Source organism: Pantherophis guttatus, chromosome 1 (assembly GCF_059756535.1).
Source record: "Pantherophis guttatus breed Tessera chromosome 1, ASM5975653v1, whole genome shotgun sequence".
In the NCBI taxonomy this organism is placed as follows: Eukaryota; Metazoa; Chordata; class Lepidosauria; order Squamata; family Colubridae; genus Pantherophis; species Pantherophis guttatus.
Window position 1 is genome coordinate 281,477,454 of NC_142063.1, and position 25,382 is coordinate 281,502,835.

General features: G+C 33.6%; 1 protein-coding gene across 3 annotated transcripts in view; it reads right to left on the reverse strand.

Annotated features, from left to right (window-relative positions):
* SMYD3 (SET and MYND domain containing 3) overlaps positions 1-25,382 on the reverse strand; it is a 294,583-nt gene that overhangs the window by 231,361 nt on the left and 37,840 nt on the right. For all 3 annotated transcript variants that reach the window (XM_034428210.3, XM_034428209.3, XM_087883014.1), the window contains exons 3-5: positions 24,926-25,033; positions 23,089-23,146; positions 20,153-20,289 (exon numbers count right to left, since the gene is read on the reverse strand). In XM_034428210.3, coding sequence (XP_034284101.3) covers positions 20,153-20,289; positions 23,089-23,146; positions 24,926-25,033 — 303 coding nt within the window. The remainder of the gene's footprint in view (positions 1-20,152; positions 20,290-23,088; positions 23,147-24,925; positions 25,034-25,382) is intronic.

A 25,382-nucleotide genomic window follows, 5' to 3' on the forward strand; every position in this document is an offset into this window, starting at 1 on the left:
ACTTATCATCATTTTTCACACTTATGACCATTGCAGCATTCCCACGATCACATGATTTACCTTTGGATGCTTGACAACTGACTCACATTTATGACAGTTGCAGTGGAGTTATGTGATCACCTTTTGCGACCTTCTGACAAACAAAGTAAATGGGGAAGCCAGATTTACTTAACAACTGTGTTACTGATTTAACAACTGTAGTGATTTACTTAACAAATGTGGCAAGAAAAGTTGTAAAAAAAGGGTAAAACTCACTTAACAAATTTCTCACTTAGCAACATAAATGTTGGGCTCAACTGTAGTTATAAATTGAGGACTACCTGTTTAAGAATCACGAAGATGAAAATAAAATAAATATTATTTCACATTAAAAAAAACATTCCTTGTTATTCAATTGAATACAGACTTATAAACTAATACTAAACAGTGCTGTAAAATAATATTGTACAAATAAATAAAATATTAACATTTTCTGTGCAAAGCCGGTACATCTGTTTCTCTGAAATCCAAAACCCAAGTGAAAAGTACAATAATTATTTCAAGAGCTTTCCTAAAATTATATATGGTACATAAGCTTTCCCCCCCACCCTTACATATGTACATTGTATTGGTATTTAAGTGCCCCCTGCTGGAAATGAATTCCAGTCCTTGAAAATACCTGGATTAAAATAATCTAGCAAATGCCAAGTTACCGTTAATTGTATTAAATACTTTATTACCTTTGTTGCTAGCAAGTAAAATTATGTGAAATCCCTGACAGAAAAACTTTCTGCTTAAGCCATAAAACTAAGTAGATTAAGTAGGAAAATAAAAATAAATAAATACTTGCTTTGTGCCATAATTGCACACTGAATGTATCTTAATGCAAAATATATCAAACCGAGCATCAAAATATTACAAAATAGTATCAGTAATAATAATCACCATCACCACAGTGATAATATAAGACTTCATTTGTATTTTGCTGAACAAAGTCAATTCAGTTAATAGCTTGTCTATCTGAGAAAAATACAAAATGGTGAGTTGCTAAATTGCAACACATCTGAGAAAGATCTGGAGAATATAACAATTAACAAATCTAATATGAATCAATAATATGTCTGCAATTCAAACAGCTAATAATAATTTACACTGCCTTAGATGAATACTTTTTACAGTAAAAAAAATGGAAACACTGTCTTTGGCCCTACTGCAGTTTGAATGAGACTAGTGAGGCCAGTACAAAAAGGTACTTTAGAGGGTTCAGATATTCATTCAAAATGTTACCAGAAAAAATGAGTGATTCACACAGCTACTGCACCTGTTTTAAGTTCTTATACAACAAGCCAGATTCTCTTCTGAGTGCACTTTACCGCATAAGGATTATAGATAACATGGAGAAGGTGACTAGAATATAAAAGATTCAGCAGCAAGAAGCTTCAAAACCAGAAAACATTTATATCCAGTTTAGCTTTTGTGATATTTAGTTACACTGAAAATATGAGACTACATGAATTCAAAAAATACAGATGTTATTTTAAGATGAAATCTATTACACAGCCAATAATTTACATTCCTAGCATCTTGTAATTAAAGCTAAATGATCCTAGACCCATGATGGTGTACCTATGGCATGTGTGCCACAGGTGGCATGCAGCGCACTCTCTATGGGCACAAGAGCCGTCATCCCAGTTCAGCTCCGCCACGCATGTGTACGCACCTTCCACTGTCCAGCTGGTCGTTGGGTCTCTGCCACACATGCATGGGGGGTGCATGTGGGGGGTCTGGGAGTGCATGTGCAGAGGGGTAGGGCACATGCGTGGTGGCCATGCATACACACGGGGGATGGGGGCGCGCAGGAGCCGCGTGCACATGTGTGGGGTTTGTGCGGGGCATTGGTAAGTGAGACATTTGTTAAGTGAGTTTTGCTCCATTTTATGACATTTCTTGCCACAGTTTTTAAGTCAATCACACACTTGTTAAGTGAATCTGGCTTCCCCATTCATTTTGCTTGTCAAAAGGTCACAAAAGGGGATCACATGACCTTGGGACACAGCAATGGTTATAAATATGAACCAGTTGCCAAGCGTCTGAATTTTGATCACATGACTATGGGGATGCTGCAATGGTCATAAGTGTGAAAAATGGTCAAAAATCACCTTTTTCAGTGCTATTGTAATTTTGAACAGTCACTAAATGAACTGTTGAAAGTCGAGGACTACCTGTACAGTTTAGGTAAAGCAGAAATGTGCATAGCATTCATTTATATAAATGTACATAGGGGATGCACAGCAAAAACTGTTAAGTTGGAAAGCATCCACTCCTGCATTTCTGACAAATGATCAGTCAGTCTTTATTTGAAGACTTCCAGTAAGAACACACCATATCATGTGGCAGCCTATTCCACTGGTTAATAGCTGATACCGCCAAGAAGTCTGTCTTCATGTCTAACTTGAGCTTCCTTAAATCTTCTGTAAATATATTCAGATCATCCTTCATAAGACTTGGCTTCCAAACTCTTCACCATTTTGATAGCCGTTCTCTGAATGTGTTCCAGTTGGTCATTGTGGTTTTTGAACTGTGATACCCAGAACACAATATTATATGTAGGGTCTGACTACTGCTAAGTATAGTGGACTAATTACTTTCCATGAGCCAGACTCTTATGTTCCTGTTAATGCATACTGAAATAGCATTTGTCTTTTTAACAGCTATACCATAGTGCTAGTTTATTTCTAACTTGTATAGAACACCCAGGCCCTTTCTATATATGCCTACTGCCAAGCCAGGTCTTCCCTAATTTGCAGTATCATTTTAAAGAAAATATCATCCGGGAAGCAGCCGGGAAAACCCCCCAGCCTCCTCCAACCCGTGGTGTCTCCTCTTAAGCCATGGGAGGAAATAGCTATGGACTTCATTGATGGCCAGCCAGGGGAAGACAGTGATCTGAATGGTCATTGACCTTTCCTCAAAACAGGCCCCTTTTGTGGCCTGTGAGGGGCTGCCCTTGGTCAGAAAATTGGCTAAGCTATTCATCACACATATATACCAGTTACATGGTGTACTGCAAAGGATTCTGTCTGACAGGGGGGTTCCATTCACTGCCAAATTTTGGTGTAAATTCCTGGCTATGATAGGGTCAATCCAGAAGCTCCGCTCAGCATTCCACCCGGCTACCAATGGAGCGCCTGAAAGGACCAACGCAATGGTGGAGCAGTACATCCGGTGCTACGTTAAACACCAGCAAATGGAGTGGGTGGACTTGCTCCCCTTCATGGAGGCGATATATAAAAACGCCGCCATAGCAGCATCAGATTTACCCCGTTCCAGGTAGCCACAGGGACTAAGTTTGTTAGTCCCCAACAGGAGCCTGAAGATTTGGGATTGCAGGGATGGATATCCTGAATGCAATGGGTATGGGAGAGGGTCAGAGAGGCTTTACAGAAGGCGGTGCAAAAGTATAAATCCCAGGCTAACAAAAAGAGACGGCCACAGACCCCCTTCCATGTGGGCCAAAAGGTATACCTATCCACCAAATACCTCAACCTGAAGGTGCCCTGCAAAAAACTCACATCCAAATATATTGGACCATTTACAATAGTAAAAGTCATAAATCCTGTCACTGTGCAGTTACAGTTCCCGCCTTTATTGGGGAAGACACATCTGATTTTCCAAATCTGCTACATCAGCTCAGGACGTGTTCGTTACGGGGCACCCCTCCTCCCCCGCCGCCCCCTATCGACGTCAGGGGAAAACGGCATTATGTGGTGGCAGAGATCCTGGACTCTCATTGGCGTCGAGGCCGTCTGCAATACTGCGTGATAGTGCTGACAATACTTCACTTTTCATGGGTGATGGTTGGATTGTGCCAGAACGCAAGATAAAGAATTCTCTACATCAAAGACAACAGTTGTTTGGAGTCTTTTTGCACTGCGTCAGTCCGGAACTTGACACTTAGTCTGTACTGAAGGTTTTACTGATGTCCAGGTACATGCACTCAGAAAACTATTAGCATGATATCAGAATGTCAAGGTTTTCTTTAAGGGTTTGAAAATTTCCAAACATCTGCAATAAAAGTCAACAGGCAATATGTTTTATTTACAAATATAATGAAAAAAAACTTTGATTTTAACCAAGACAAATCATTATATTTTACTTTCGTAAGCAATTTTTTAAATCAGTGACAAAAATATATAAGGTTCACTTATTTGTTTGATGAGTCAGGGTGTTGAGTCTCCACCCCTACCACCAAAGGATTATTGCTCAATGTAATGAAAGACAATTACAGAAGTTGCAAACTCTTGTTTGCAATAAACCTGGGAGGAGAGGGGGGAATAATTCCAGCTGTGCATTATAAACAACCTCATTTCCAGATGGCAAATATTCTAAGCACCCAAGTGGAAAAGTTATTTATAAGGAAATGAATTAAGGCCACCATAAAATAAACCTATGCATTTTTAGGAGAGAAAAATAACATAACTAAGTAGAGTCCTGGAAGAGTACATCTATTTCTCAAAAATAAATTTCTACATTATGTGTTTTTGTAAATAGCAGAGCAATCAGTAAATAAATAGAACATCCAATGGAAATAAGTCAAAAAATCAGTTTTCAGTCTTTTGACCTTGTACAAATGATATATTTAAATTATATTATATTCTTCCTTGCATCAACATTTGATTTTAATTGCATTTTTGAACTACATGTATTTAATTTTCTCAATTACCTATCCTTTAACAATGGATATAAATTACCTTCATCAGAAAGTGGCTCAGTGGATTTGCTCCAGTCCAAGCTAGAGGCACTAACATCATATTCAAATCAATGTGATTTATATTTGTCACCAGATTTATTTCCATAGGAACAAGTATGTTTAACTTGGTCTGGATCAAGTTCCTAACAAATAAAAGAAATCCTGATTGGATGTAATTTTGTCTTCTCCATTAATCAAACGTTACTTTGAATCAAGTTGTGTCATTATTTAAAGTTTTAAAAATGAACTAGAAAGTTTATTTCAAGAATTTCTAGTTTACAAAATGTCACACATTCGAAAACTGTTTTTTTTCCCTGCCCTATCCAATATAAACATAACATTAGTGAAAACAACAGTGTTTCACTTTCAAACAAGCAAAATTCAGAAACAGAGAAAATCATCTACTGAACCAGGTCATGTGTTTCTAATTCCAACATTCTCTTAATTTCTTGACAACAGCCATTTCTTCATTCATGGCAAACTGCAAATTGCTATTTAAATCCTAATCCTCCTCTTTCCTTTCCATCTTGAAGAATCTGAAATTTAACCCTTTGTTTATTTCTCTGTTATATAAATATGGATATATCTTTTTTGCCATTGCTTAAAAGGTGCATCATTTTTCAAAACCGGGAGACTGTGAGTTCTAGTCCCACCTTAGGTGTGAAAATCAACTGGGGCAAATTATTTTCTCTCAGCCCAACCCGCCTCTTAGGGCTCTTGTTGTGGGAAAAATAAAAGGAGGAAGGAATATTAGGTATTTTTACCTCCTTGAAATATTTATAAAAATAATAAAAGTGGGATAAAAGATCTAAAAAAATAGTATTGTCTGAAATAAAAACATTTTAGATAACACATTCATTTCTAGCACAGAAATTCTTCCCAGCAATGATAACTATAAATTTTCCACCTTGATAAATCCATCTTGATTTTATTCCATGCCTTAACATAATTATTTTGAAATAACAAACAGTTTATGTTGGTCATAGCTATGCCCAAAATCTGCAGCAAAAGATCAGCTTAATTCTTAGCAATCAGTTACTATTAGAAATCTTTAGCACTATAAACTTTTTATTTTAATAAGAAAATCCCAATATTAAATATGTCGGCTTTAATATGTCAGTAAAACATGTCAGTACAAAAAAATCAATTTTGAAATTATGATGTTTATAGGCTGCTGAGACGAAGTATAGCCCAAGAATTCAATAAAGAAGCTGGCGGACATAAGCCCAAGACACTGTCATTTTAGACAAGTGACAGCATTTAAATATATAGCAGGAGATTCTGAGGTTATGGTGGAGTTCTACCTATAAAATTAAAAGATGTTGACCTTGACACCAATAGCACACGAAACCACAACATCAACAGACTAAAAGATTAATAACTAAGCAATTCAGATGACAACAAAACCAAAAGGGATGTGAATTCACAAAACAAAATGAGTGCTGGAAGTTGAACAGACACAAACAGCAGTATAAGACCCCACACATTAAACATAAGGCATATTTTTGCCATCTCAGTTTGATTTTTTTTTAACTTCAAATCTTTTCCATTTTTCAAACAAGTTTTATACTTATCTGAAAGGCATTTCTAAAATATATGTCATAATAGTAAAGGACAGTGTCCAGATTACAAAAATAAAGATCCCTGAGAGAAGAAGCAGTTTTCCACCAAAAAGGAAAATGAAATCTATAAAAATAAATGCACTATACAAACGTCCAACGCATCAGATACTAAAGAAAAAGATTCCAAGTCATGGAATGTTTCAAAAGAAATGTGAATCCTTGCATCAATAAAAATCAATAATAACTGCAATTAAGAGAATGGACTTTGTTATAAAAATATGTATTTTAAGCATCAACCATACAAACTTTCTTACTTAAATGGAAATTTAATTAGATTTAAATTTCTTGCTTTTTGAAATGTATTTCTGGGTATGTTCTTCCAAGTCCAAGGGCAGCCCTTGTAGGAAAGGAAAGGAAAAGGAAGAGATATACATTCCATATCTATCCTAACTGATCATGGATATCTGGGGAAATTTTCCCAGATCTACACCTAGAGATTCCAGCATGTTTTATTACTGAGTCATTATTTAATTCCAATTGTATTGCTTATATTTAATTGATTGCGCTTAATAATCTTTAACAATAACTAAATAAATTCCAGTCTTTGGTTTAATGTTAATCAAATGTTTAAATTGGAGCTAATGTGTATATTATACAACATATATTTCTGATTACAGTTATTCTCCATGTTACAAATCCTAAAAAACTGCTGAAAAAAAAATCCACCTTGTTTTGGGCATTTGTGAAATTCTACTTAGAAGCACTATTTAAACATAGCAAAATCAAATGACTGGATTTTTCATCACACTCTCAAAGTTGTCAATAATGTAAATCTCGCCTATTCCAAGCATCAGGTTTAGAGCGCTTCTTCTATGTCACTTGGCAGAATAAATTTTCTTACAAAATCAAGCTGTCAACAGTTATTTAAAGCTCTTATTTCATTCAAATTCAAAGTATTAAACAATATAAATTCTAAAACAAGTCACAAAGGAACCAGAAGGGTGATGATATTGCTCCATAAATCTTTAAATGGTGTCATAGGTAGGATTGAAAATACTGCAAAACCCTGAATTGAAACAGTTCACAATAATCTAAGAACACCATCATTTCTCAAAATTGAACTATCCAGTGTATAATTATGGGTATACAGGGCTCACCACTGCTGTATCATAAAAAAAAAGAAATGCAATGTCCATAAATTCTGTAAAATAGGCTGAAAAATATATTAATAATTACATATATTCATATCCATTCTGTTATTTCCTTTCAAGGCAAGCAATATTATGAAAAGTACAAAGCAAGAGTAAATAATTGTAAGCAAAACAAAGTAAAGGCAGGAGATAAAAGGATATCTAACTATTTAGTTTACATTAACCACATTCACAATGCCTCTCTATCCTTGCAAATCATGTACAGTATGTTTCCACTATACTTACATACCAATTCATGCATTGTCTTTTGTTCTTCAAAATTTACATCTCTCTTATTAAAGATCTCATCAATTTATTCCAACCAATCTGTCTAACATTTCTGCAACAGGGATCCCAGCCAACAAAACATTATCATCTGCATATACCATAAGTGTACACGTACATTCATATCCCAGACCAACATACTTTTACCATCAATACAAGCCTACTTTTGACTATAAATGCATTAAATAACTAAGGGGACAATAAACAATATTGTATTATTCCCTGCTCAATGTTAAACTATTTGCTATGTATTCATTTATTCTCTCACACTCTTTATTTCAATGATATAATATTCTTACTGCATTCAGCAGCCATCAATCCCCTCTATAGTCATGCAAAAGACTCCCTACTTCAAAACTATTTTCTTTACCAAACTCTTTCTTTAAATCAATAGTACAATGCAACTCTCCCATATTTATACTTCTCTTAATGAGCTGAATGTCAAAAAGTGCAAAAATCTGTTTTACACACTCCCTTCCTACTGCTATATTGCACCTCCCAAATTGTGTTTATGGAATCTTTGATACTTTTTCAACTGGAATTCTATCCAATACATTATCCCACAGAACCAGCAAATGAATCCTCTATAGTTTTTGCAATCTACAGTATGTTACTACCTTCCCTCGATTCAGGGAAACAACAACAGGATTCCTTCAATCATGAGGCATAGATACAGCCTTCATATATACAATAAACAAGTCAAGAGTGGGTCCACTGTGAATCATATCCATTTTTATAATTTCTCCAGTTTTACCATCTGAAATTGTATCTCTGCAACATTCACACAAATATTGACTTCTTTTTTATTATTTTCCTCTTGGACACTAGTATTAGTAGATTTACTATTAGTAGTATTACTAGTAGATACTAGTACTAATAGCACTAGTAGTGCTACCCCTTGACATGGTAAATTATCTTTCCAATAAAAATCAGTACAATCTTCCTTCCACCAGTCTCAATTTCAGTTTTATCCCAAATTATATAATCACTTTTATTTTAATTCCATTTGTCCCACTGCATTTTATTATTATTTTTATTTTCTCTTCCTCTTTTAAATTTAACTATTTCTTGCTCTCTGATTAAATTTTTTGCAATTCTACATATTATCTAATATCTTTCTCTAAACCTTAGTTTCCTGTAGAACACTTTTTAAGTAAATTCACCAAATCAGTAAATGAATATAATTCTAGTTTTGAATCTGCAAGAAAATATTTTTACTATTCCATGTAAATAATATTCAAAGGAACAATGATATAGCAGAATAGACTACATATATGTATTACCATTTAAATGCTTGAGAAGAAAAGAATACGTTCACCTGTGAGTTCATATGAATATGCCTGATTTATATTGGAAACACAATTTACTTGTAAAGGGGTAACACTACTAATGCTATTAGTATAATGATATCTTGGTACTCAACTCTTTGAAACCGTTCAAATTTGGTACTCAATGCATTTTGACATGGGCATTTTGTCCTAATACTCATCGTTTGTTTGGTACTCAACATATAAGCTAGAACCTGTCAGTGTTGGCTGCCTTATGACTCACTACATTATTCCTTATGGAAAAAATTGTTTGGTACTGATCATTTTTGGTACTCATTGCACCTTCTGGAACCAATTGACAAAGAGTACCAAGGTACTACTATACATACATGTGTGCACACAAGCTGGACAAAATAAAGTCTAGTAACTCAGTGTCATAAAAGGTTCTTTTTTCTTTATTGGTTTAAAAGCATTTAAATGTAAAGGAAACCAAAACTGGTTGCAAACCCAAGTCTCTTCATGCAACAACTAATAATAAAATTAATGGCAGTTCTGAGTCTGAAAACGAGAATCTCGGTAAAAACATAGTTTTCGCTCCCTCCCAACAATATCTTCCAATGGTTTACTTATAATTTATAATAATAAACTGGATCTTGTGAAGCATGAAATAAGAATTATGTCATAGTTGTTCAGTTGATGCAGTTTCCATCTGGAAAGAAATCACATTGCAATTGTATTGCAGGCTGAGACAGAGTAAAGAATCACAGTCCACACACCAAACAACATAATGGTAATTTCAGAAGATTTTCCAATGTGCTTGGGCCTGCATGTATTTTTCACAGGATGGTTAGGTTTAATATGTTCTGCTGAAGGCTGGATATGTATTGCTGAAAAACTGTAGATAAGGCTGATATGTAAGAGTTCTCTATACATTATTATTCATTCTCAAAAATTAATGGAATAGCAATCATTAGCCATCTCTGTACAGACTTTTCACTATTGTGGCTCATATAATAAATATGCAGATATACATTTTGCTAAAAGAAATGATATGTAGTTTGCTATAAAAAGAAAAGGACTAGGAACATTTTATTATCATTTCATTGAACAATAACTTGCTGCAATGCCATCACATCATACAATGTATGTGAACTACACATTATTATTACTGAGGTATAGTAGGATCATCACCGAATTTAATCACTTAGTCGCAATCAACTTTATTGGACCTTTATTCCTTTTATTAGGAATAAAAAATGTGGAAGTGCCCTTGGACCGATCTTAAGTCCTGGTGAGTGAGAGTATACCATCCTATATTTTTCTTACTTTTATTTTCCAGCAGAATCTACAACGCTGGTAGTCTGACCAAGCCTGGATTTTTTTAGCTTCTAAATCCAAGACAATTCTACTCTTGCCACTTGTTAAAACGGTCAAGAATATCCTATAACTATTCTGTTTCTATTTAAAGAGAAAAACAATTTGTTTAATGATATATTCTCTAAATCTTCCTCAGTATTTCAAAAGTCAATTTGATATAATGTGTAATACAAGAAAGCAATTAATACCAGTATATAATTTAAAATCCATCCATCCAACTATCTTCCATGATACATTTCTCAATACATTGCCCAAGGTGGAAAATGTAACCAACTCTAGCTATACTACAGTAATGAGTACAAAGTGCTATTTGAATCTGGTAAGTTGCTAGCATAGATTTTGGTAAAGATTCTCCAGTAACAACATGTGACAGTAGTATTTTAAATGCAGTAATATAATTAAGGAATAAAGTTCTTGGCAGAATATTAGATGAGTCTATAAGGACTTTAATTCTATTCTTCCTTCCCTCCCTTCCCTTCCCTTCCCTTCCCTCCCTTCCTTCCTTCTTTCCTGTCAGTGTTGACTCCTATGCCTGAACTAATATTTGCAGTTTTCTTGGCAGGATCTTGAAAGCAGTTTGTTGTTGCCTCTTTCCTAGGGCTAAGAGAGAGTGACTGGCCCAAAGTAACAAGCTGCCTGTGTGCTTAAGGCAGGATTAAAACTCATGGTCTCCTCATTGTAGTCTGGTGCCTTAAACACTACACCAACCTAGCCCATCCATGTCCTATAGACAAAATAAAAATGTGGGGATCATGAGAAATTCCAGAATTACAGAAAAAGTGAAATGAACAAGACTGTGTAGCATCGAAGAACATTATGTTGTTTCTGATTTCCCAACATTTTGAACAATAGCAGGGCAACCTCAAAGAGGCATGAAAAGAATAAAGAGCTTTTGGTTGAGACTTGAATCTATTAAAATCTTTAAAAAACCCTAGGGCTAATGCTGCAAGGCATATACTATATCAGGGGTGGGCAAATGTGGCCCTTTTACAACCTGTGGACTTCAACTCCCAGAATTCCTGAGACAGCTTGGCTGTCTCAGGAATTCTGGTAGTTGAAGTCCACAGGTTGTAAAAGGGCCACATTTGCCCACCCTGTACTATATATATAGTAGGTCATTCAACTGCTAGGTTTTAAAGTCACACTCGCTATTGGATCTTGTTTGGAGGGCTTTCATATAATGTAAAGATTGGTGGGAGGAGAGCTACCCTCCATATCTTTCTTGGCATTCCATATTAAACATTTCTACAGTTCATATAAAGTTGGAGCATTAATCATTTTAATAGGATATGGATATTGAATGCAGGATTTGAGTCACAAACAAAATAAACCAGAAAATCTATAGGGTTCTATATTTCATCAGATTCTTTCATGTTGTCCTATGGACACTGAGAATCTAAAAAGGACTGATTTCTATTTTTCAATTCTCAGTCATATTTTATATTACCAGCTTAATTGTTGTGCAAAACATTAATAACTCAGAGGTTATTATTATACTCCAAGATTATGGTGAAAAAATTAATTAGTAACACTACAGTAATGGCAATGCTAATTAAATAATTTAAAACCTTGCCTACAGCATTATTGAGTGAATAATAACATAGATGCTAACAATTCATTTCATGTGCCTTGTACCATAGAACAAGTTTTTTGTTCTATTAATTTTAATTAAAATGTGATCTTTTTCAAACCAGCCATTTCTTATTTGTTATTAGAATATTTACATTGACATAGGTTCAATTTAAAAACTTGCAGAAAAAACCTTATTATGGAATGGTGATCCCTATCTGGGAATTATTTTTCTGTGAAACCTGATGTTTTATTACATATTTGTGCTCTAGATTATAGATGTGCTGTCCAGCCCATCTGGGTAGTAGTTAGGAAACACTCTGCAATGGTAAATGAAACTTTTTCTTACAAAGCAAAACGATTTTATTCTGTAGAAATGATGTATGCTTATTTTAATTCAGCTGCTTCATGAAGATACTAATTTTGTTCTTCATTTTCTTTGTACAAAACATCCAAAACAAACCACACATTTAAGGCATATACATTAATGAAAGAAATATTTTCTTCCAATGGAAGAGGAATATATGTAGCTCAAGATGTCAGGCCTGGAAGCACTTTGAGGAAACTCAAGCCTCGGAGATTTATTTCGTTGGGGGTGTTACTTGGAACCCTGACACAAGGTTTGTTCAAGCTTGGTTGTTAGCTTGCCCAACTATGTAATATCATCAGTGCCTTTAAAAAGATACAATTCTAATCTTTAATATGAAATCAAATATTACAAATTAAAACTTGGAGGAAGTGTTGAGTTCATTGTTCATAGTTGCCATTGAAGCAAAGGAGAGAAAATGAAACAGTTACTCAAGCTCATTCTGAAATTTGCCAAAAATTAAAAACCATGTAGAATGCTGACATTTAAATTTATGAATTTTAGGTTAAGTTAATATCAGCAAACATCTAGAATATAAAGGAAACAGAGCAAAGGATTCAAAATAAGAAAAGGCCCAACTGTCGTAACTGTGAGCCCAGAAGTACTTGAGAATATTTATAATGTTCATCTCTACATAAATTCTAAAATTAGATAAAGAGAACCCAGTTAAACAAGGGAGTCAAAAACATTATACTTATTAATGTATTCAATGAGGAAAATGACCCAAAACTATTTATCCTTATCTAATTTTAGGACTTGGTTGTAGAACAGATCATAGTTTAGGTCATATTTAGGCAGAAATATTAAAAATTCAAAAGGCTTCACCACTGTGAATATTAATTTCCATTACTCATTTTGCCTTGAGTCAATTAAGTCTTTCAGATAATGCCTTTTAGCAAACACAAAAATGTAGACAATGGTGCTTACATTATGTCACACATAGCACTCCCTGCTAACAATAATAGTTCTGGCCAGTTTGTGCACATTTGGACCAATGTACAGTATCACTAGGGTAATCATAGGCCAGTTTTATCATTATTCTGTGAAAGCTACAATTTCTAATCTAAAGACCATTTTATAGCCAACACACTATTGTCTGTGTTCCATCAATTTACAGATCATGCAGCTGTATAGACAAACTCTCAGGATGGCAAAATATGTAACCAGGGTTTCAATGGGTGACAGCCAATTTGAACCTGAATCACTGGTCAAATTCCAACTTCTTAACAAACTATGCCATGCTGATTATAATTATGGAAGTGGTAAATAATTAAAGCCACAAAGTCATTCACAAGATTTAGACAGCTGCTTCAGGAAGTATTTCAGATTGTTTTCACCTGTACATGTTTTTCAGTTTCTTTGCTTTGATTAAAGCATTTCTCAAAGAAGCTAGATGACACTTTTAAACCTTAAAGCCACTTCAAGGAGGTGCATATAGCTTCTTGCTCACACTGCAAAGACCTTTTTCAAATATATATAACATAGAACTAAAAGTAGTATGACCACTGGGTTGGGGCTGATGGAAATTAATAAGAAAATAAAGTTCTGTTTATCCATAGTGGCATAACCACTACAATTTCCCAATTTAGCAGATGTTTTAGAATGTTATTATCAGCTGCAGATAACAGGGCCAATGGCACCAAATTAGAAGACCGAAATAGGTTATTATGACTTCTATGGAAAAGCATTACATATGAACTGAATTCATTAATGGGATGAGAATTAAACTTTTATAGAAGGTGTGCATCTCTTTACTATTTGTAAAATTCCATTTCCTTTTTTTTTTGTTTTTTTGTTACTAAAACAATGTCAATTTAAGCAGCAGAAGCAAAAAAGGAAGTTAGGTTTGCCCTGCAAATGAGAAACAAAAGATGCTTCTTATAGCATAATTCAGTTACTGAGAAGCAGGCTTTGGATACAATTCTGAATAGAGAATTCTTTGTATGCAAATACCCATCTATTTTCCTAAGCCTGATTAAAAAAGTGTAAGCCAAGTCTTTACAGCTCACTCCTGCAAATCATAAAAAAAACCCTATCTGCTCTGAATAATGGTGAAAAAGAGAGGCTCAAAACAATTAAGTCATTTTAAACTGTTGCTAAATGGAAACCTGATTGCATCTTTTATTAATTAGTCCTAGTTGACATTTTAAATAAAGATAAACCATTTATGAATATTGTGGACATTATGAGGTACTATATAAAATAGAACTGATTGCAATCTTTTATGACTGATTCATATTGAAACTGGAATTTGTAAGCTACTATTTAATAATGCATATTTGCTTCTACAGATTCCTATTCCTAAGTACTAGTGCTGTCAACAATAGAAGTATGAAATAGGCAAGGCCTTTAAAAACTGTTCAGTTCAGTTTATTACAATCATAGACCAGAGACCAGAACAAATAAAAACATTCAGTGAATATCCAATTAAAAATTCTAGAATAAAATAATAAATAACAGATAAAATCTTGAAGTTGCACAACCCCATGATCATGTGTCTGTGATCTGGGCACTTGAGTACCAACTCACGATTATGACATTTGAGTACCCACTCACAAAATTGCCATTTTCAATCTTCTCTGTTTTCTTTCCATAGCCAAAATCTTTCCAAATAGGCCTTGCAGAGTTCAGATGATAACATATTCTCACAGGCATAAAGCCTCCATAAAACAGCTTCCTCTCTTACCACTATAGATAGTATTAAGAAGCAGTGGTGAAATGTAAAATTTGTTACTACTGGTTCTGTGGGCATGGCTTGGTGAGGCTCTGACAAACACAGCTGTGCCTCGCGACAGCCAGAGCCTTTTTTTACCTTTTAAAAGCATTTTTTTACAACCTATTCGCACAAATAGGTTGTAAAAAAATGCTTTTAAAAGGTAAAAAAAAGGCTCTGACAATCACTGTGGCGCGCAATCTTCAGAGCCTTTTTTTTACCTTTTAAAAGCAGGAAGTAATGACACCCGGGCGGGTGGGTGGAGCCTTGTGCCCCCATCGCTTGCGGTTCTCCAAACCATCTGCCACAATCGCTACCGGATCACTTGATCTGGTCCAAACCAGGAGCATTTCACCCCTGTTAAGAAGCTACTAAACCAGATGTGGGGAACCTTTCATTGGGCTTCACTGGGAGACTGCTTCTGACCTGAGCTCATATTTTCATGGTTGGGGATCTATGATATAAAAGTGAATTACAAAACATTTTTAAAAATTAAAAGAATATCACAATCCCTGAAAGCCTTATCGTTAAATATAAAACTAGAAGTACATAGTATAGTCATTGAATTTGGAAGAATGGTAAAGAGAAGCTTCTGAGGGTTACACAATATACTACAGAGCACATATGTCCAGGCAAATCAATAGTGTCAGCACTCTTCCTGGCTGGGGTGCTGGCTGGGGAATTTTGGTAGTTAGAATCCACAAGTCTTAAAGTTGTCAATGTTGATCAACCTTATATAAAGTGATCAAAGTCATTCTGTCTCAAAGACAACATGGAATGCTATGAAAAGATGGCCTCTAAGGTTTAAAAAAGATCTTGTATTTCTCATTTAGACAAAGAACTTTCTTATTTCTCATATACACAAAGAACCCTTATCTTCATGACTAAGGCAATCTATCCTCTTTTATGCTGCACAAATAAATCAATTCTCCTCTGCATTCTGAAGACAGTTTACTTTATAATCTTGAAGATTCATATAGTTCAGCTATGTCTTGAGTACATGAAAGTTTCAAAGTGCAATTTCAGAACTTTTAATTAAATTGCAATTTATTCCAACTTAGTGATTCATTTGTTTGTATTATATGTTATAATGAATAACAGTAGCTAAGATTAATTATAGTACCAAAAAGGTTAATTTCAACACCATGAAAATCCTGATTTCCACACACAAGCACACCCGTACCTCCAGCTGTAAATCACTGGAGGATGTGGGGAGATCTAGATACACATAATAAAAAATAGCCCCAAGATTAATGTTACTGTCCCACATCAGAACAAAATTTACTTCTCATTTGAAGATAAGCATACCTAGTGATCTTATAAAAAAAAAAACATATACAAGCATAATGGGATTACTGCATCCTCCATATTTCTTATACTTATGGCTTTATAATTTAACTGTGCCAACACACATCATGTACTGTACTTCTGAATGGGTGGGATGAGAGCAGCATTATGTTGACATTCAAAGTAGTCTCTAAATTAAAGATTTTAATTTCCACATAATAATATAAACTAAAATTGACCTGAAGAAAGTGATCTTCTGGAGTTGATAAATACATGCATGGAAGTGAAGATACAGGTTTAATTAGGAATTTTTTAAAATGTTATTATGTTAAATAGGAGCATGGATAGTCCAATTCATGTATCAAGAAAAGGGTAGTTAATATGTGACAGAGATAGCTGAGTGAACAATTCCAAATGATAAGAGATGTTATCAAAATGGTATACACTCTACCTCTTTTTAAGCTTACATTACACCATTCATGAGCTTTATCTAATTAAAACACAATAATTCATGAGTTCAATTTCAGAATATGACTGAAGCCCACAGAATAATATCAGGCCATGTATATTTAACAAGTTTCAATAAGAATGAATCTGGTCATATATTGCCTCCTAATAGCCAATGCAAATTATATACAATTATAAAAGCTATATATATGCCGCAGCGGGGTTCCCAACCCATAGGCCTGCTAGGAAATGGGCCACACAACTGGAGATGTGCGGTGGATGAGTGAGCAAAACCAAAACTATCCTCCTCAGTCTATGGAAAAATTGTCTTCCATGAAACTGGTCTCTGTTGTCAAAAACTTTGGGACTGCTGCGCGACAGTCTTCCAATTTCAAGTTACCCAGTGATAAACTAAAAAAATAAAATAAAGGAATTTACCTTGATAAAATGTTTAGTGAAGATGGAAAAACAAATTGAGAACCTTTGAGATGTAAGCATGTACATATGTCTATATGGCAGGGGGACAGGATTTCAGTCAGACATCTTTTGCAATTTTACTAGGAAATGCTAAAGATCCTGGATTTTCTGCATGTAGGTACATGCTGTGAGAAATAGAACCAATATCTAGTGTTTCACTTTTATTATTTTAAATTACTTTTATTCTTGAAGAGTAGTAATACCACACTTACAGTACACACAAAGCAATTTTGTTAAATCCCCATAGTGAAATTAAAATGTAAAATATATTTATGAACCACTATATTCTAAGAAGTGAGCATGGAATGAATTGGTTTCTCTCCTCAACTGAACTTTATATAATGTTCTTAGTTTAAAAATGCTTACTTTCTTTTGCACCATTCCTTTGAAATTATAACCATATTACAGTTAAAAATCAATGAGCTTTCCTTAATTGAACTTTCATTTTATTGATATTTTTCAATGCTTACAGTAACAAATTATTTTGGAATTTTCTAACTAGCTTTTCTGATGCTTACCATGTATTTAAAGAAAAATTTGTGTAATCATAATTGATTGTTACAAACAACCAGCAATACTAAATTCCACAGGAGATAGATAGTATCTCTTTCAGGGTATTATTAATTATCATGTTATCATGAATAAAAGTCTGTTTTGTGACTTTCATTTTTGTATGCTTCATTCCAAGCTTCCAATGACCTTCTTGGTATAGCAGCAAAACTAAGCATATTTATAATAATAACACTGAGTGTTATTAAGGATAAAAGAAAAGGGGGAGGTTAAAGTAGATTCATTGTAATCTCTATTTGATAGATACTTTTCTAAAATATGTCAGGAATTAGTAACCTTTGTATAGGGCTGCTTATTTTTCTCTTTCATCTTGCTATAGATTTATTCTCATTCCTGAAGCACCTACATCAAATAGCCTGTAACTGACCTGTATGGTTTACTATACAAATTACTAAAAACTGTTCATAAATGAAAGAATGGCATTCAAATGTAGAATACGTATCCCGTGCCTAGGAAATGCACAGAAAAGAACACAGAACACCTGATTATTATTTTTTACAATAGTTTTGTTTTATTCTGTGATAACTTATAGACGCAGCCAATACTTTTCTACCAAGAATTATTTGGGCCAGTTTCAATTTATTTCAACAAATTGGGATTCTTTGGGGAAAAATGGAGGTACTAATATTTTTGGCCACATCTGCTTTCCATTCAGTATAATTTAAAGCCATCGAAAATATTTCAGAATCCTTTCTCTAACAGAAGATTATTTGCAAATAATTTTCTTTTCGTATATTAAAAAGTTAATAAATTGCTAATGAATGGTAGGAAATTGTACCATAATATTGAATCTAAAGCTTCCAAGCAGACAGTTATTATTAGCAACAAAGTAAATGACTACAATAACAGTATATTTCTAAATATAACTATATCAGATGTAATGATGGTGGGCGCATTTCTTGGTCATAGTTGTGTTAAAGGAAAGTTCACATTATTTTACATTATTTTTGTTATTTTTTATTTTGGTTACTTTTTACTATGTTTTTATATTATTTTAACTGTTCATTGCAGAGATTCATGCATATGAGATTAATAGACATCTTAATTAATTACCATTAATTATTCAAAGCTGATATATAATAATATAAAATTCATTATTACAAAATAATAAAATAATAAATAAAAATTGTAATAATACAAAATATATATATACAAAATCTATCCAAAGAACTAAATATAAAGTTTATAGATTATGACAATTTTATGTCCTTCATACTATACAATTAGTGTAGTAATATTGTATTTGTCACAGAGGAAGGCATATTTAATGGCTTTAATTCAGACACTAATTTTATTTTATTTTTTAAAGAATACTCTTATTCTGAGATTTTCCTATTTATTTTTATAGCAAAACCAAGGACACTGATTTGGAACAATTTTTAAAATTAATGTTTATCCCACAAAAAGCAATAATTAAAATAGCAGATAACATTTATCCTATAAAGCACTATGTTTTAGCCAAACTCAAACACATTCATTCATTATCGGGGGAAAAAAATCAACGAATTATTTAAAACTACATAACCATTTGCAAATGCAAGTATACTAGGTGAAGAAATTAGATGGTTACAAACCAGTGAAAAGAAATCTGAAATTGAGTCAGTTGAATTTACAAGCCTCTCATGTGGATCATGATGGATCCACAAACCATGCAAATTAGCCACTAGATTTGCAGAAAATGGTAAAAAGTAAAACACAAAGTAAAGTCACTTTACAGTGGATTATAGCTGTAATATTTTGTTCTAGGAAATTACAAAATTGTCCCATGTAGTCACCCTTTCAGTTATCTTAAGCAAATAGTAAGTGATAATAAATGCAACAGAACATTATTAACCTCCCCTGACATTTATATCAGGATGAAAAAAATAATTAAATTTCTAATGCTGGGTAACAAATAAGTCTAGTTCAAGGCATACATCAGAGTGAGTAAGCATATACATTGTGATACATTATTTTTTCAATAGAGATACCAATTTCAAACAAAAAGGAATGGATAAGCCATGTTTTCAGAAGCATAAACGTTTGTAATTTTAAAACATTGTGTTGTTTTTCAATATTAGCATTGTGTAATTTGTCATAGTTCTTTTTTAAAAAAAAAATATGCTGATTATTTCTAATGGGGAAAAAAACGGACCTTGAGAGGGGAATCTGTAATTGCTGAAGTGGTATATAAATTTACTGTTCACTCAGACCCGATATCTGGCAGTGTATTATGGTTTAAAATAGCTCTTTCAAAGAACATGAAAGCACAAAAAATATGAATAGTGACTACATATTTTCAGAGTTTTCAGAAATCTCTTTTAACACTTACTTTTGCAAAGATCTGAAAAATATCTAAGGCCGGCAAAAGCTGAGAAACATCTTGGATTTCCACCTTCAAATACAGCTGCAGAGTCTTAGCAAGGTGCCGGAGACCTTCTTTCATGTCTTCACTTAATTCATCAACATCTTTTAAAAAGAGGAAATGTATTAAAGTGTGAGGATTATCTTGTGCCAACATCTTTAAGCAATCTAGAATCAGCTTGGCAGTGTGAACATTTCAAACTCCAAAAAGACAAGATATCCTAGTTTATTTTTGACAGAACTTCTCAACACTAGGTTGATATTGCCAAATTGTACAAATATTATGTGAATGAAAAAGCAAAATCTTAGGACAAAACAGATGCGCGAAGAGACGGTAAACAGAAAATCAGTTAAGTGTCTTACCGTAACAATAGTAATTTTATTTCATTCAAAATATTTTTCTCAAAGGAAGATGACAATACTTTGATTTATTTCAATCAGAAGTATGCTCTAAAAGTGGAAAATTGCATACCTAAGTGGTATATGTGTTTTTTTAAAAAAAAAATAGAATGAGACAGCAATTTGACTGTAGGTGGTAGTAATTTAAAAAAATCTAGCTGTCAATCCATAGCAAATTAATTGTTTATAATAACTTGTCCTTTAATAAAATGAACAATTAGCTAAAAAGATAAAGAATGAGATGATAGAATGAAAAGAGAGAAATACAGATTAAAATATAATCCATGTCGGGTTGAATTTGAAACAATGGACACTTAATACTGACATTCAGTGTGGTTTAGTCAAAAAATATTCTTTGTTCACAACAGCATGTATGGAAGACTGCTGTCTCATCCTAAATACATAGCAAACATCCTTTTCCAAATCCATAGAAGAGACTTTTATTTCACCCAGGATACTAGCTTCCCTGTTACTAGCTTCTCTGTTAAAAGGAAAATTTCACAGTGTTCCTCTGCAATTTTATCCAGGTAATATAAGATTCAGAAACTTTCAAATAACTTCATATGATACTCCTTTTATATGATATAACAAGCTGAGTTATCAATGCCTTTTTTAATCCACAGATATGGAAGATTGGGGAAGATTATTCACTTATTTGACAGATAACTAAATATGAAGATATTTCTGGAGAGAAAGGTTATGAAATTTGTTGCAATTACAATTACTGTTAGGCAATTAGAAATCTAGTATACTCCCCCATTAATTATTAACCGAGTGTTCTTGATAATTTGTTTTCTCACCAGATGATTTATGATAGATAGATAGATAGATAGATAGATAGATAGATAGATAGATAGATACAGCACTTAAACTTATATATTGCTTCACAGTGCTTTACAGCCCTATCTAAGTGGTTTAGAGTCAGCATATTGCCCCAATCTGGGTCCTCATTTTACCGACCTCGGAAGGATGGAAGGCTGAGTCAACCTTGAGCCAGTGAGAATCGAATTTATGTAATAAGCAGTGAGTTAACCTACAGTACTGCATTCTAACCAATGGGCTGCCATGGCTCTTACAATGTATCTTACAATAATTTGACTGGCATTATTAATGATTATTTTAATTCATTTAATAATTCTTTCAATTTTTATCATTTTGTCTTTCATATAGAAACAGCAGGATTAATTATCCTAGAGCAAACGGGGGATGGGGAGAGTAAATCAACAAAAATAAGATAAACACAACTGTGAAAACAAAGAAGCAACCATGTTGGTAAACATTTTATATTTTAGCTCAATAGTCTGTCCCCAAAGTAGCCATGTGGATGTCTCTGAGAAATTATTTTATTCATGTTTCCCAAAAACTGGTAGGGAAGGTAATAAATAGTGATCAGGTGCCCACAGGACATTGAGACAGACAGAAAAGCAGTCTAGTTGCCAAGACCTGGATTGTGATCATATGACCCATGGGGGTGCTGCAAAATAGAACTCTATATCCACCCAAAATTGGAGGAATTTGAAGTATCAATAATGATAATAAACTGGTATTGTATAGAATAGAATTATCTGTACTGGAACAATTAACTATTGCCTGGGAAGAAACATCCAATAAAAATTGTACAGCAAGTGATCAAAAATTCAGTTGCAATATCATATGAAACCGAAAAAAATAGCAAATGAACTGAACTGAAATCAAGTAAATAAATTCTTTTAATTTTCTGGAGTTAAAAAAATAATCCTTGAAAAATGAAACATTACAAAAAAAGATTACACATATAGAACATTTTTACATGTTATTCCAAAAGAATCTTTGAATCCTTTCATTCACCCTCTGTGCATACAAATGAATGCTGGTAATTCAGGAAAGAAAGCAGGGGACAAGTGCATAAATCACTCTAACCCCGCTCTAGCTCAATGTAATCTATAATTTTTATTAATATTGCATCTGTAGGCACCCTGATGATTATTTATATCCCCAGATTCAGCAGGGGGGAAAAGTCTCATCCAAATATGAAAATGTGACATTCACCTGTAGGTTTTCTTTTAAAAGGGTTAACAATGTAGTCTCAGAATTTGGTCCAAATACAACCCCACACACTAAAATAAATACTAAAAAACCTCTAAAATAAATGCAATTGCTAAGACATATATAATAAAATAATATCTTGATCTCATTATACATAATTTAGAATAGAAAATTTTCATTAATATTCCAAGATCAAATATCTGGTATGGGAGCAGAGAGATTCCAAAATTATCCTTTAATTTGCACTGAGCCAGTTAACACGTTCTGATTTAACTGGGAGACCCTCTACCTTCATTATTGTTATCACAATATGTATTGCCTACAAACAGTAGTTTCTTCATCAGATTCAAGGGAGCACAGAAATCCTCAGCATGAAGCTGCGAACCAATTTGCATAAAATATTTAAATAATAGTGTGTCCTCACACACCTTTAACATAGTAGAGTCCATTTAAATTGAGAAAATACACAAAAATACTTACTTGACTGAAGATCAGAAAGAGAATACAGCTCTTCAGATGGGCATACCGATTGTTTTAACTGGTAAGAATTTAAAAACATCAATCAATAAAAATAACCTTGGATAATTGTTTCAGTGTTAAAAAAACAGCTATAATAGCAATAGCACTTATTTATTTATTTATCAAATTTCTATACCGCCCTACTCCCGAAGGACTCAGGGCGGTGAACAGCCAAGATAAAATACAGATAATACAAACATTAAAAGTCCATTAAAATTATTAAATATTTTGGCCGAAAACAAATTTAAAAGACTTTAGACTTATATACTGCTTCACAGTGCTTTACAACCTTCTCTAAGCAGTTTATAGAGTCAGCATATTGCCCCCAACAATCTGGCTCCTCATTTTACCAACCTCAGAAAGAGGGAGGGCTCAGTTAATCTTGAGCCAGTGTCTCGAACTGCCAAACTGCTGGCAGCCGGCACTCAGCAGAAGTAGCCTGCAGTACTGCAGCACCCTGCACCACCCTGGCTCTTAAACCTGATATACATAAATATAAAAAACAATAATCATCTGAAATAAAGTAATTTCTGGCTATTTTATGATTGGAAAAACATTATTAGAGTTTTATATCCTACCATCTGCATTTTTTTATTATTCATTTAATTTATTCTCCATTTTCTTCATTTTTACATATTATTTTTATCTATTTCACTGCTAGAATAGTTGCAACAAGTCTTTTTAAATTCACCCACTGCATCAAAGTGCACATGAAATTTAAGAATTCTGCTTAAGGACTCCCTTTTGAAATTGGTGCCAAAAGACCAACCTCTCATAAATATCTGAGATATTAACCATTTTGAAGAAATGAAGTAAACATGGGATTTGGCATCAGCCTAAGATCAAACTGATTGACTCTTAAGCCAACAGCATAAATACAATTTTTAATTTTAAGCAATTTTTGTAGAATTTCATTTAGAAACTGAAACTATAAAATCATATCTCTAATGTCAAAAAATTGTATATGTTGATACCATACTCACGGTGGATTGATTTATTACATTTATTTGCCTGGTTTGTCCTATTTCTAATTTCTGCCCAAATGCCCAAGAATGTAGTCGAAATAATTTCAAAAGACTTTACACAAAGGCACATTGTTTCATACCACATCCAACTATTAGTTGTATAGCCTAACGCATACAAATGTGTGCCTCTAGTTATCTTAATTTTCTTTTTCCATCAACTTAAAAGCTAGTCAAGTGAAGAGACAATACCTTTACTCCTGCTGATTACTGTACAGCGATCACACACAATCACACATACATACTCACTTAGCACAGCACATTTTACTTCGTTTTTTCAACCCAAAAGACACCCAGAGGATCTCATAAAGTAATAAAATACATGTTAATTCTATTCCTCAAGAGTACAATTCCAAAAGACAATTATGAACACAAGAGAAACAATAGAAGACACAAACAAGCAAACCCAAGCAACAATTCTTAACATCATACAGTTCTTATAAAAACCAGGTCAAATATATACAAGTCAAGGAAAGAAGACTCAAAGAAGTAAATTGGCTCCTTTCCTATTTTCTCTTGTAACCAGCATAGGTTAGAAAATCAATTCATCAAGTCTCACTTGAGCTCATTGCTATAGGCATTTTATAGTACAAAGATATTTGTAAAGTAAAAACATGGGGCAATCTGACTGAGTGAAGGTTTCTCTCAACTTCTTCTTCAAGAGGCCCCATCTCAAGGATCGCTTGAACTCTGAAATGCACAATCTGTTTTCACATTAACAGAAGTGGAGCAGATATATTTTGCAAAAATTAATCATATATAAAAAGTTAACTTACTATTTTGAAAATAATCCTGCCAACAAGCCTCACTGAGTCAGGAGGAAAATTAGGGTCAATATCTTTAATACATTTGCATTCCCGTTTATGGTCCTGCCAAGCTTCTTTCTAGGAGTGAAAAGAAATTATTTTCCCTTTAATAGTTAGTACTTCTTTAAAAAATGATCTCCTCCTTCAATGTTTTACTTCCATCTCTGTTTTTTTAAATGATATTTCACATGGAGTATAAGGATATAATTTGCAATGTACTGTATAGAATATGATTAACAAATACAAATAAGAGTTGTGTAAGTCATCATTAGTAATGTATTCAGAATTGAGTGGTAAGCTAACAGTGAAATGCAACTGCTACAAAAGCAAATGCTATCTTAGGGTGTATGAACAGATACATAAAATATAGGCTGCAGAAGTAGTTCTTCTATTCCACTTTGCCCTGGCCAGACCCCATGTGGAATAC